Consider the following 15,492-nt stretch of genomic DNA (forward strand, 5'->3'; position numbering starts at 1 on the left):
AATTTAAGTGATTTAAGCTCTTTGGTTAGGTAAGAAAGACTTTTTGGAGAGCCTTCACTTTCATTAGGAGAGTAATCTTGAGACATTTTAGACAAGAAGAATTTTCACACAAAAATAGTTTTTAAAGAAAATAATATTTTTGGAAGTGCTAGACTTGGCACTTGGAGGTCTAAAAGTACAAATTGAACTTTGGAGGGATGTGAGCTACTAAAGAGCCACTTAATAACCAAGCCTCTTCAAGTAAAAATCTCTAAACCCCTTTGTACGTTTATCTTGCACAAATCAATTTTCACAAAGTTCTTTTCAAAAAGAAAAATAACAAGCAAGTGCCTAATGTGTACAATTATCAAGACTTGGAATCATAAATTTCTTGAAAACAAATGGCATGAAAACATAAATTTCTTGAAAACTTAAATTACTGAAAACATAAATTGCTTAAAACTTAAATTGTATGAAAACCTAAATTGCAAGAAAACTTAAATGACTGAAAACATAAACTAGTCGTTTAAAGCAAGTAAACCTAGGTGAGAGCTTGGAAAGTACCAATGACTTCCAAGGACCACTCTCACAAGCACTAAACGGTTTTACTACTTGGAAACACTAAGGAGAGATGGAGATACACCAAAGGCACTCCAAGACACTCCTAAAAGGCCTTGTACAAAAAAAATGGAAATGAAAATTTACAAGAGATGAAATGCAAATTTACAGCAAATGTAATGCAAATTTACACCAAATGAAATGTAAATTCGTACTAAATGAAATGCAAATTCACACTAAGAGAAAAATGTAGTGGCTGCACCAAATTTGAGGAAAAAAAAATCAGCCACTAATTTTAGTGAAAAATTTAGAGACGGATTTTGTAGGGAAAAATTTTTTAGACAAAATTTTCCATCTCTAAATTAGTCTCTAATTTTCACAAAATTTTTCTAAAAATTTGTTGCTCCTTTTCTTTCAATTCCAGCCACCAATGTTGCTGCCCTCACAAGTGTATCACTCCACTTTTTAGAAGTAGCCTTGATATTGGATACTTTTAGGTGTTTAGAACTCAAAGCAAAATTCCAATGGAGAAGCAATTCTTCTAGGTCACCACCAAAAGCCTTCAATATTGGCTTCCTTTGAGCTTGGCCTTCAACACCTTCAAGGACCACTCAAAACACCTTAAGTGATGGAATAACAAGGCTAAAAACTGAAAATGCACAATTAGGAACAGCTAAACCAATTGGTGGAAAGAAATGAGACAAGACTAGAAAGAAATCCAACAAAAAGACAAGCAACAATTAAGACACAATTTGAAAGGCTAGTACACAAAGGAAACCCTAACAATGGCACTAGATTAGATTACAAAATAAAAGCTAAGATTACAAACAAAAATAAGACACATATATGTGGCTGGACTGAAAAATTTAGAAGCAAACACACACCAAAAACCGAGAGCTAATATAACTAGTTTTTCACTCCTTTTGGCTTTTTCTTTTGCTATTTTCTTACTTTTCTTTTTGCAATATATTATTCACTTCTTTTTTTTAAACAACCAGGAGTATTAATGCCTTTTAATCATATATGAAACTCGGTTTTGATGAATTAAAAACTGTTGCCAAACATTTAACACAAAACAAGAGGTATACAATAGTAAAATTCAACTAGTGTTTCACAAATTTTGTGCTATTTTTATGTCAAATTTTTAAGCACTTTTTCTTTTGCTTTTCTAATGCTTTTCACACAATTAAACCTTTGTTTTGCCTCTGTTTTATGAGTAAAAAAATGATAGAAGTTTCAGCCACACAAAAGAATTTAACAGAACCTAATAGGAAAATGTTTTAAGCATTTTCTTGACAAACTTTTTAATATGACATAAAGGAAACCTAACTCTAATAAATTTGCTAGAACTAATAGCAAATCATGAACTCAAATATGTAAATCAAAAGCACATGTAAGTAGGCACAAGAATAATAAGCAAAAACCGCACTAAAAGATTTGACTCAAACAACAAAAAATTAGGTCAAACAAGCTAGTCTAGGATTCAACAACATACAAAAGGACTACACATGACTTCTAAGACAAAACAAGTGATTCAAAAACAAAATCAATGCTAAATGAATGTTGTCCAATCACGGACACATGTTATAGAATGGAGAAGACTCAAGCAAAATTAAAAATGCACAAGTATAGGAAACCTAATAGTACAACCAGATTGATTCAAAGAAAAATAGGAAACAAGCAATAACATGAATTAATCAATTCTCATGTGACAACTTGGACCCATCAAAATTATTTAGAAAAACATAGATCCAATAAGAAAACCAGATTTAGACATAGACAAAGAAGGAACAACATGGATTCAATGAAAAATATTAGAAACACATAACCTCAAGAGCACTAGGCTCTAGATACCAAAAATGATAGAGTGGACTTAAAGAGATTGATGTTCTTCCAAGCCACTCCATCCAAGACCGTTCTTACTCTTGAGGTTGACCACGCCTAAGGTTGAAGAACTCCTTTGAAGAAACTTCAATGGAGGTTGAATCACCAAGGAGAGTTCAGCCACAACAAGAGAGAGTGAAGAAGCTTGTTGAACCAAGCCAAAAGGTTGAGAACCTTTGAGAGAAACCTAGAGTGAAGGTTTTCTCCATGGAAATTATGACTCTAAGAGGAGAGAATTTGAGTCAAATTCTGATTTCATTTCTCAAAAACTGAAGTACAATGTGAAAATTACAAATATATAGGAGAAGGTAGCTTGTAGAGGAAGCTAACTTTAACCATGGTTCACTAGGAACCATGGTTAGGTTGGCTTAACCTTCTAGGCTAGCTTAGAAACTTGTAGAGCAAGCTTCTCACTTAGCTTTCTTGGGAAGCAAGCTAAGGAGAAGCTTGTGCTACAAGCTTCTCAAACTTGAGGGAGAAGAGAAGAAACTCGGACAAAGCTAGAAGCTAAGCTAGGCGGCCAATTTGGTCCATTTTGCTCAAAACCGATTTTGAAAAAATGTTGATTTGGTCTAGTTAGGTTCATCCAATGAAGATGAAACCTAGCTAGATCAAATCTATGAAAAATTAGGAGCAAAATGAGTCCAATATATAAAATTTAGCCTAGGCCCAACTCTGGCCCAATTACTAGTCACACCCTCAAGCATTGCTAAATGCCACCCCCCTTTACCCTACTGAAAAAATAGAAAATGAATGTATCAACAAAGAAGGTTAAATGGAGTTAAACTCTCCAAGTAACCCACTCTAAAATCAATATACAATGACTAATAAAAGCAAGTAAAGTGTCTCACAAATACAAAGGCAAAAATAACCTATAGAAGAGAATTATGTACAAAATATACACAAAAAGAACTAGGTCTTCTCTTCATGATAGAGTAGTCCAAGTGAAGAATACCTTAGGCTTGAGAAGCCCACTATTCTTCAAGAGGTCTAACTCTTCTTGTATTCTCCTAGCCATAGCTCTAGTGATTGGGCCCTTGGCCCATGGTCTATCAACTGGTGAGTGAAGCTAGCCAACGAGTAATGATTGAGAATACTCGTGACCAGGAGTGGTCGATAATACTTGGACCAGGAATGGTTCTGACCTGGACGGTCCACAATACTCATTTCTAGCTTGAAGAGGCTGATAAGAAAATACTAGCGTTGGCAAGGGAAGCCAATGGTCCAGGAGTGGTCGACAATACTTCTGTATTAAATTGCATATCTAGTGGAACCCTTCAGTTGAAGGAGACTGGACGTAGCTCAATTTGAGTGAACCAGTATAAAAACATCTGCACTATTTATCTATATTTTGGACGCGAATTAACTGTCGAATCACTTATAAAATTTCGTCCAACATTTTTAAAAACCAAATTTTAGACGCAGATGCAAATTTTGTTCAACTTATTTATCAAACTAGAAGTTTTGTCTATTACTTATTTTCAAAACGCAACTATCTTTAAATGGATGATACACACTGTTAATTTATCACTTTAAGAAACATCTTCCCAAAGCAGATAAAAAAACTTGCAGACGCAAACATCTCAAGCTAAGCAAACCTTGTATAGTCGTCCAACGTTTTTAAAACCTTGATTAGACGAATCAAGTTATCTTTGCGAAAAGTTTATAAAACTTCTCCTTGTTCACACACACATATATTCGACCCTCCCTTTCTATGTGTTTTTCATGTCTAACTTCACTTACCACCCAGACTTAAAGTTTTGGTAGGACCAAATAGATCCATATGTAACAGTTCTAAGGGTCTATAAGTGGAAACAAGTTTCTTAAATTTAAAAGATGTTTTAATTTGTTTCCAATTCTAACAAGCTTCACAAAGAATATGGGTTTTCCATGAAATTTTACGCAATCCTCTTACTAAACCATTTTTAGTTAATGTTGAAATATGTTCCATATTGGCATGCCTAGTTTTTTTATGCCAAATCCATATTTCATCTTCTCTAGATACTAAATATGTTACATCCTATTTGCCCAGATTTTCTAGAATACTCTAGTATGAAATATTCTTTCTAAATGTAGTAAAAAGTACAAATCTATCATCTTGCTTGTCTATAAGTGCCTTTTTGTCAAAAGATACAATATATTCGTTGTTACAAAATTGACTTATTCTAAGTAGATTATACTTTAAACCTTCAATATATAAAACATTATTAACAATAGTTATTGAGTTTTTATTTATCTTACCTATACCTATGATCTTTCCTTTTCTGCTTCCTCCAAATGAGATAGATCCTTCTTGAGGTTGAAGGTCTAGGAACATAGACCTTTCTCTTGTCATGTGTTGTGAGCTGCCACAGTCCAAGTACTAGTATGAATCCTTCCTTTTTTTTCCACCAAGGATATCTACAACAGAAATTATTTGTGACTTTGGTACCCAAATATTTTTTGGTTTTTTCTTGTTAGTACCCACAACTTTAGACATGTTTTTCCATCTACCTAGAGTTTATCCTCCTTTTCCACTAGCCTTGCAAAAGTAGTATTAGGTTTGGATTGAGATGTCCCAGATCCAGGATCAAATCCAAGACCACTTTTTTCTGATAGAAGTCTTATATGTTTTAAAGGCACGTTTAGTTTAAATGACCTATCAACAAATTTAGCTAGGTCATTTTTGAGTTGTATGTTTTTAGCCTCAAACGTTGTAACCTTAGGTGGGACATTATTAATGATATTTTCTTTAATATTTTTTATCTTTCATGTAACGTTCAACATATCTTTCTTGAGTTTATCATTCTCATTTTGTAAAATTTTGCATTTACTATTCAAATTCTTATAATCAAGAGAGATCATGTGAGAGTTTGCAAGGAGAGTCTCATACAAAAAATGTTCCTTATCAAAAATATATGAACAGGAATTGGAATCAGAATTTACCCCAATCTTTGTATCGTCTAATTTATAGTTAGCGTCTGCCATGAGGTAGATGTTAGCTTTCTCACCATCTAAATTGTTACTACTACTACTGTCCAAATCTTCCCAAGTGGCCATAAAGCTTTTCTTTGCCTTCTTTTTACTGGTCCATCACTTTTTGAGTGTAGGACATTCATCCTTCATATGTTCAGGCTTCTTACACTTAAAGCAAACAACCTTCTTATTATCGTTCTGACCATGTTTCCTGAACTTGTCCTTCTTCTTGTGCAACCACCTTAGTCTTCCCTTCTTTTTCAACATGTCTTTGAACTTCTTAGACATGAAAGATATCTTATCATCTTTTGAGTTCTCAAAACTATCATCTAAGCTGTTGAGCTCATACTCAACTTTCAGAGCCTTCCCTTTTGATGGAATAACACTAAGGCCGAGAAGACCAAGAGGTGACATACTAAAGGAGGGAAGAGGAATGGGATAGTAAGGCCATTTTTGGACCATTAGCTCCTAAGTTTTATAGCATTTATTTCTTTATTCCTATTTTGCCCTTGTCTTTAATTTCCAATTTTACCCTTGTATTTTGGGGTATCTTAGTCATAGGATTTATTTTCTTGTATTTCCAATTTTACCCTTGTATTATGGGGTGTTCTAGATGATTAGGGTTTTAATTTTGGGCTAGGGTTTAACATTAGGAGGTGACGCATTTTTTGGTGACCTTGGACCTATTTTTGGTATTAGAAAGGCTTAGGCCCAAGTGGAGGGCAAAAGTTGCATGGTCTTATCATGCACCTAGATATAGCCAATCTAAACCCATAGATTCCATCCTTGGCCACCAAGTTGCATCTAGGGTTCATTTGCATTTCATTTGGAATGCATTTGCCTACTCCAAATGCAACCCTAGATGCCTCCCCTCCTATAAATACCCAACACCCCACCACTTGTAAATACTTTGGAATATATAGATTTTGAGTGAGCATTTTATGCCTCAACATCTCTTCCTTAGTCACTAGGTTGGATTCGTCTAACCCCCTCCTATCTCCACCCTTGGAGAGTAGGAAACCTAGAGTGGCCTCCACCTTCACTTGGAGTGAGCCAACCTTGTGAGCACCCAAACACCTTTCACCATATGTTTCCGCCCAACACCTCCTTTCACGCCCATCTCCCTTTTGTCCCACAAAAACCTTCCTTTGTCTACCCCTTGGTGAACCTAGATCAAGGACAAGGAGTCTCCTTTCAACCACTATCATCATCCATGGAAGGAACTACTCCATCACCTTTGCCTCTTCTCTTACTAGTTTCACAACTTCTCAAAGCAACAAATTTGTTGGCTTTAAAGTGATCTTTGTTGTTCGAGTGAACTTCATTAACTCGTGGAGCTCTAAAAAGTTTATCAAGAGTAAGAGTGTTCAGGTCACATGCTTCTAAAATAAGTTGTGGCTTTGAGCTCCCAAATCTTTGGAAGACTATCCAAGATCTTGAGATTGTTATGAGTTTTGGAAAACTCAGTTCCTAGGGATTTTAACCTACTTAGAATTGTTTGGAATCTTCCAAACATTTCATCAAAGGTATTATTCTCCTCCATGGAGAATAACTCATAGTGTCTCTGAAGAGTGGAAACTCGTTTGAGCTTGACATTCTCAATATCTTCATGAGTTACCTTGATGGCTTCCCACATGAGATTTCATTTCGCCTTTGGGCCATGAGAATTCGTCTTTGTGCCAAGTGTTATGAGTGTTGTGGATATGTTGATGTTCATTGTATTACTTCTTTAAGATATAATTGTGATGAATATTTAAATGAATTGTTATATGTATACTTATGTTATTGGTTGTGTGTGATTATCTTACTCTATCTTACACTGGTAGCTAGAGTGAGGCATTTCTCACTCTCTTGTTTTTTGTTGTATTTTATGTGTATTTTTGCATGTAAGGATCATCTTAATGATGATGTAGGTGATGAGGCTTAGGTCATGTGTTATTCTTGTGGGTCAAACTCTGATAGGATGTGACCTAGGGGATTCAGAGTTATGTTTTGTAATTTTTTTATGTCTATTCTATTTATTTTAGAAAACTTAATAATCTTTTGGAGTTTCGTTATGCCTTTTGGGTAGCAACATGACTTTAATTTGTTTTGGTTTTCATATTAGTTAACACTTCTAGAACTTTTTTAAATTTGTGAAACAAATTTGAGTTTGTTTACCATTAAAGGTGCTCTTGCAAACCTTTTATAATGCTTATAAATGAAGTTTTATTCAAAAAGTTTATTTTACTATTTTACGATTACTTATATATGTTGATTAGAAAGGTAAAGGGTGTCACAACGTTTTTCTAAGGCAATTTTTATGTGATAATTCTACTCATGTCTTTCTGAGGTAATATTTGTATGATATTTGATGTACGACAAAGCCTACTCATGGCCTTTTTAGGAGATTTTTGCTTAATAGCCACTATATGACCAACTTTACTCATGTATTTTCAAGATGATTTTTGCGTGGTAGCTGGTGTACAACCAATTTTACTCACATCTTTCTGAGGCAATTTTTGCGTGGTGGACAATATACGACCAAGCCTACTCACACCTTTCCAAGGTGATTTTTGCAAGATAGTTAGTAAACGACCAATTCTACTCACGTCTTTCTTAGACAATTTTATGATGTCAAGTGATTGGCAAAAATCAAACTTTTGCAAGATCTCATTATTAACGAACATACTTTAACAAAATTCAGAAAAATCGATAATTTGTTGAAAATATATATAGTAATTAACCAATAAATGATCAATATTTTTCTATACTTTTTTTTCGTACATTATCTCCAAATTGTCAATTTTACAAATTTATCACATATCATCTTTATTATGTTTTAGATTTAAAAATTGAATTTTAAATGTAACGACCCGCCATGGTCTCTACACTTAGTGGAATTGCACTACTACTAGTGAACTAAGAGAAATATTAAATGTGACAACTAATACATACATGGTATATAAAATATAATAATAACTAAGTTTTCTAAAAATAAATTATAACACTATATATATGTACAGTCATCCAAAATAATATTCCCTAGTGTCGGTCAAGCACAACAACAGTTACCCCAGCAGGTAACTCTAACACTAGGACAAAACTCCTCGTTTGGCAGCGGACCTCAACTCTAAGCTAGCCCTAATCTGCTTTCATACAAAGTATGATCATCGCAGTCCATCCACATGGAAACAGAAAGGTAAGCTAGAGTTCAAAAAGCAATCATACAAGTACAGAATAAAATCTATACTACACATGCACCCAAATCAAGTCCCAAAGGAACTTCCATCTCAATCAATCATCCATTCATCAAACATGAAGTCAAACACCATACACTTCATCATCATAACAATCATGCAATACATGCAACTCATGACAGATATCAATGCATATCAATCATCTAATATGTCATCACGCATACACCTAGGAGATCTCCCTAACAGTAGAGCAGTGTAACTGACATCCCAATCCTAACAAAACCACCCCAACCGTTTTCACGCCCAATGGGCCTACTCGGTCACAGCTAAATAGGACAAAAATCCTCACTCAGGTTTACTCGGATGATGTCACTTATACAATTAGAAGTCCAGATCCACTGTCAGGTATAGCACAGCTGGGTACATGCTTACCACGACCTTGGCATGCATTACCAAGTCACTCGTGGAGTTCGCCCATCGACTATCCGCAAGGATCCACGCACCTTCCTTAGTACTTGGTTAAGGGAATAACCCTCGACCTCATATTCCTCTCCAACACTAGCTAAGGACTTAGAGGAGACTCACCCAACCCAGTGGCCTACTTGAGCACCACTCTCAACCAAATCCAGTGGCCTAGCTGAGCACCACTCTCATATATCAGTGGCCTATCCAAGCACCCCTCTCAAGAGACTCTATGTGAGCTCTTCTAGTTCGAAAATATTTCCCCTCTCCTCAAGTCCTAGGCTAGACTCATGCCATAAGGCATCACAAGCAATTATGCATCATACATCATACATGGTCTACCCACCATCATGATCAATAATCGTACACATGCCATAAGGCATCACATGCAATAATGCATCATACATCATACAAAGTCTACCCACCATCATGATCAATAATCATACTCATATGAACATATATTCATGTCATATCATATTTAGACATTCATATATATCATTACCAAGCATACATATGAATCACACCTCACCATACATCATATATCATACATACATGATCTAAAACTTCAACTTTAAACATGCATGAGCATCAATTTCAATCCAAAAACATCAAACCCACTCACGCCCAGCGCAATCAAATCACACCCGACCTAACATCCAACCCGAGAGCCCTAAGCTCTTCCACGCCCGGCTCGCTCAACCTGCGCCCAGTCTAATCCTAGTTAGAGAGTTCAAAAACTTATCCAAACCAGTAAATCCAGCCACATGCAAACATAAAAACACAATGCATAGGCTCCATACAACACAAAAACAAACTCAAAATCAACATGCACCCATTCGATGCATCAAAATCACCAAAAACCCCATTTTTTCCAAAACCCCAAAAAATGAGAAAATTCTCCGATCCAGCCATGGATCCTCGACTTTCATGCATCAATTAAGTCACTAAACTCACATGCGAATAAACGGCAAACATTCTAGCTTTCCTCACCTGAAAATTGGTTCAAAATGGCCAAGAACTGAGAAGAAGTAGAATTCATTTTCGAAGCTCAACCCAGAAACTTCAATCCACCCAAAGTAAGCTTCCTAGTCTGAATTTCAAGAAAAGACAGAAGACACTAGTGATCTAGAGGAGAAGAAGAATCATACAAAGAAATTTGGTAAACAAAGGAGCTCACAGACCTAGAGTCCTTCTCTCTAAAACTTCTCTCTAAAACCTCTCTCTAAGTTCCCCTTCTTTCTCCTCATGTGGCCTATTTATATAAGTCTGGAGTGGCCAGAATATCCCGTTTCGAATCCGGAATGGCCCGTTCTAGACTCAAACTTTATGTGTAAAATTCACATGTAGAATGACCCGTTCTCAAACTAGAACGGCCCGTTCTGGGGTTACATTTTACTCACAACGATCCTATTTGGAACGGCCCGTTCTCAACTAGGATTTATAGGTCTATTTAGTATTTTGGAACGGCCCGTTCCAATTTGGGAAAGGCTCGTTCTGGGCTACTAACTACGTTACATTACCTCCCAACAAACAAGAATTTTCATCCCCGAAAATAGGCTTACCTGAAAAGAGAAATGGATATCGTTCCTTGAACTGACTCTCCACCTCCCAGGTCGCCTCATCAGTAGCTATATCCCAAAGAACTTTCACCAAGCTGGTGGATTTTCCCCTAAGATCCTTCAACTTGTGATCAACGACAGCTACCGATCTTTCCTCATAGGTCAAGTTCTCTCTAACTTGCACCTCATCCATCTCTACCAGATGACTCGGGTCTTTAATGTACTTTCTCAACGATGAAACATGAAACACATTATGTAGGTTGGACAGAACCAGAGGCAACGCCAACTGGTAAGCTACCGGACCTACACGACAAAGGATCTGGTAAGGACCAATGAACCTCGGAGTGAGCTTCTTAGCCCTTACTGCCCTTTCCACACCAGTAGTGGGTGTCACCCTAAGAAACACGTGCTCTACCTCCTTAATATCAAGAGGTCTCCTCCTCCTATCAACATAGAACTTTTGTCGACTCTAGGTAGCCCTCAACCTCTCCTGAATCTGTCTCACCATCTCAATAGTCTGAAGGACTAACTCTGGACCAACCACTACTAACTCACCCTCCTGATACCAACATAATGGAGTCTTACACCTCCTATCATACAAAGCCTCAAAAGGAACCATGCCAATACTCGAGTGATAACTGTTATTGTAGGTAAACTCCACCAATGGTAACACCTCCTTCCAGCTACCCAAATGATCCAACACACAAGCTCTTAGGAGATCCTCTAGTGACTGAATTGTCCTCTCTGACTGACCATCTATCTGTGGATGATAAGCGGAGCTTAACCTCAACCTCGTCCCCAACGCCTGATGTAAAGTCTGCCAAAACCTAGAAGTAAACCTTGGATCTCTGTCAGAAATAATACTAGAAGGCACTCCATGCAACCGTACTATCTCTCTGATATACAACTGTGCAAGCCTCTCTAAGGACCACCTCTTGTTGAAAGGAAGAAAGTGCGCACACTTTGTCAACCTATCCACAATCACCCAGATAGAGTCACTATTCCTAGCTATCCTAGGAAACCCAACCACGAAGTCCATAGTGACACTATCCCACTTCCACTCGGGAATCTCCATCAACAAAAACCCCTTCGGGCCTCTGATGCTCAATCTTCGCTTTTTGACAAGTCAAACAAGATGCCACAAATTCTGCTATCTCCTTTTTCATACCAGGCCACTAGAAACTCTTCTTGATGTCCTAATACATCTTAGTCATATCGGGATGTATGCTAAGATGACTCATGTGCCCCTCTTCCAAAATAGTTCTCCTCAATTTTGAATCCTAAGGTAAACAAATCCGACCTCTAAATCTCATAAACCCATCAGTACCAAGCTCAAAACCAGCTGACCTCTCGGTACTAAGCAATCCCAAAATCCTTAACAACTATGGATCCAGTAATTCCTTAGTTCTCACCTGTCTCAAGAACTCATTAGTTATGGTGATCATACCACAACTAATGTGATATTGAACAACGTCCACCTCTAGTCTCAAATCTCTGAACTGCTCAATCAGCTCCAACTCCCTAATCATCATAGCCGACATGTGGATGGACTTTCTACTCAATGCATCTGCTACCATATTCGCCTTCCCATGATGATATATCCACTAGACATCGAAGTTCTTTAGGAATTTCATCCACCTTCTCTACCTCATATTCAGGTCCTTCTGATCAAACAAGTACTTCAAACTTTTTTGATCATTGAATACACTGAATCTCGCACCATACAGATAGTGCCTCTATGACTTTAAGGCAAACACCACAGTTGCAAGCTCCAAATCATGAGTAGGATAATTCCTCTCATGGGTCTTAAGTTGCCTCAAAGCATATGCCACTACTCTCCCTCCCTGCATCAACACACAATCTAATCCCTGGTGAGAAGCATCACAGAACACATCAAAATACTCACCAGTGTCAGGTAACACCAAAACTGGAGAAGTAGTCAACCGCCCCTTCAATTCCTAAAAACTCTGCTCACAAGCATCCGTCCAAACAAAAGGCTGATCCTTCTGAGTCAGTTGAGTCAAAGGCATTACTATTCGAGAGAAACCCTCTATGAATCTCCGATAGCAACCCCCTAACCCAACAAAACTCCTAATCTCCATAGCAGTCCTCAGACGCTCCCACTGAATCATAGGCTCCACCTTGGCTGGATCCACTGCAATCCCCTCTGTCAATATCTCATACCCCAAAAGCCTCACCTCAGACAACCAAAAACTCACACTTGGACAGCTTGGCATACAACTGCTTATCCCTCAACACCTCCAAAACCAACCTCAAATGCTCCCAGTGATCCTTAAAAGATCTGGAATATACCAATATATCATTAATGAAGACCACCAAAAACCTGTCCAAGAATGACCTGAAAATCCTGTTCATGTGATCCATGAACACTGTTGAAGCATTAGTGACACCGAAAGGCATCACTACATACTCATAGTGACCATACCTAGTCCTGAAAGTAGTTTTTGGTATGTCACTCTCCTTTACCCTAATTTGATGGTATTCGGATCTCAAATCAATCTTCGAAAACACTAAATCTCCCCTCAGCTGATCCATCAAATCATCAATCCTCAGAAATGGATACTTGTTCTTTATCATCAACTTATTTAGTTGCCGATAATTAACATACAAACGGACCCCACCATCCTTCTTCTTTACTAATAGTACCAGGGCACCACAAGGAGAAACATTAGGCCCCAACATCTATTTTTCCAACAAATCCTCAATCTGCTTCTTCAACTCTACCAACTCAACTGGAGCCATCCTATAAGGAGCCACTAATACCGGTCCTACACCTGGTACCAGATCAATGCTAAACTCAACATCACGCATAGGTGGCTATCCCGGCACATCATCTGGGAACACCTCACGAAACTCACTGACGATCTCAATCCCACTGATGGCCCTCTCTGTCTCAATACTCAAAGCAACAAACAACATGAAGCACTCAGCTCCATCCCTCATCAACTGCTCAGCTTGATCTGCTGACACCAACACCTCATCCTCCAATTGAGGAAATACCAACTCTCTCCGAGCATAATCTATAAGGATGTGTGTTAGAAAAGAATGGCCAAATCCAAGAGGGGGGGTGAATTGGATTCAATGACCCTTTAAAAATTTTATCAGAGTTTCTGGATCTTCACATTCAATTAAAACTTTTCTATGACAGAATTTTCAAAATGAAGCACTTCTCAAGACTTGTTATGATAATATGAATGCAATATGCTAACTTGATTACAACATTATGAGGTTCACTAATAATGTTCAATTACAGATTTAAACCATCAAGAATTACATCCACTTGTTAATCAAGTTTTATCTTCTTTAAAGCTCAACCAAGAAATTGCAAAACAAAAGATAAGGTTGAAGAAGATTGCACAAGTCTTTTATACTGGTTCAGCCACTCCACATGTGACCTACATCCAGTCCTTAATCACCACCTGATTAAGATTTTTCCACTATCTTTAAGCAAGAAGGTTTACAAGCAAACACACATGCATATACTTCACTACTAAAAGATAATCACTTTCTTGACCCCAAGAAAGCACCCCTTGTAGATCCCACTACAAGAACCTTAATCACTTGAGAAACCCTTCTCAAGATTTTCCACAAAGATTCACAAAGAAACAAACATGAAACGAATTCACCTGGAATTCTTGAACAATTCTTTGTCTTTCTCTTTCAAGGGTATGATGATGATGATGATTTTCACAAGTTCTTTCACAAATGTTTTTCTTCTTGGATTTTCACAAAGAAACCTTTCCAAGACGTCACACAGACTCTCTAAAGTGTTTTTAGAAGTTTATTATCAGTTCTTACTCAATTGTCCTCTGTTTCAAAATAGTTCAAGTCTATTTATAAAAGTTCAAACCCAGATAATCGATTATTTTAAAGAATAATCGATTATTTTGTTCTTCAGATTTCTGGAAATCAACCAAGAACAACTTAATCGATTATTTAGCTGGATAATCGATTATTCCAGAGAGTTGTTTCTGAAATAATCGATTATTTTGACAAATAATCGATTATTACAGCAAGGCATTCCACTTAGCCCATTTGCTGAAATAATCGATTATATTTAACAATAATCGATTATTTTGAGTCAGTTCTTAAAACTTCATTTTAAGTCTCAAAATAATTTTCCAATGTTCTCAACTCATCATCATCACCTACTCCCTACTTGATTTTAGACAAGATTTGCTCAATGCACAAAGCACACACACAAGTATACACAAATATAAAAATTCATCTCCTAAGTTCTATTACATAGTCTTAGATCATAGCATTCTCTTGACTCTTCTTTAACTTTGTTTTTGTGTTCTCCAAGTTGTTGCATGTTGTGATCATCAAAACTCCTTAAGCTTCAAGCTCTCCTAAGCTCAACAATGTGATGGGCAGATAACCAATCCATCCCTAAGATTATGTTGATATCCACCATGGGCAACACAATCAGGTTCACTCGGAACCTCCTACCAAACACCTCTATCGGGCATCTCACACTCATCTCCGACGTCACCACAGAAATTAAAGCCGGAGTAGACATAGAAAAATTGACATGCAATGCAGATACCATTAAACCCAATCTCCTCACACAATCAATAGAGATAACAGAATGTGTGGCACCAGAATCAAACACGAACAAAACATCCTCACCTGATGCCTTAACTTCCCTTTCACCAGAGGGGTTGAGGCATGAGCTGAAGAGGGTCATAGTCCCTCAAACATGGCCTGAGAGTAGAAACGAGTCAAATGCTCAAATCTCATAGCATACTCTGAAACAGACATGCTCCCCTGCTGCGATCTCATGAACTCTGCCTCCTTAACGTACCTAACGCTATCTGGGAAATACTTCTCCAAAAAGACCCTCATGAAGCAATCCCAATCAACAAGTACACCTCTGCTCTCTAACATCTGCC

At 37.3% G+C, this 15,492-nt stretch overlaps 1 protein-coding gene across 1 annotated transcript; it reads right to left on the reverse strand.

Moving 5' to 3' along the window:
- Positions 1-13,414: 13,414 nt before the first annotated feature.
- LOC145955412 (uncharacterized) lies at positions 13,415-15,287 on the reverse strand. Its single transcript, XM_083070049.1, has 2 exons — positions 15,077-15,287; positions 13,415-13,617 (listed from the first exon to the last, which is right to left on the reverse strand). The coding sequence occupies exons 1-2, from the start codon at positions 15,285-15,287 to the stop codon at positions 13,415-13,417; spliced, it is 414 nt and encodes a 137-aa protein (XP_082926175.1).
- Between the last annotated feature and the right edge of the window lie 205 nt (positions 15,288-15,492).

The sequence above is a fragment of the Cajanus cajan genome, chromosome 1 (genome assembly GCF_000230855.2).
Source record: "Cajanus cajan strain Asha chromosome 1, NIPB_CcT2T_4, whole genome shotgun sequence".
In the NCBI taxonomy this organism is placed as follows: Eukaryota; Viridiplantae; Streptophyta; class Magnoliopsida; order Fabales; family Fabaceae; genus Cajanus; species Cajanus cajan.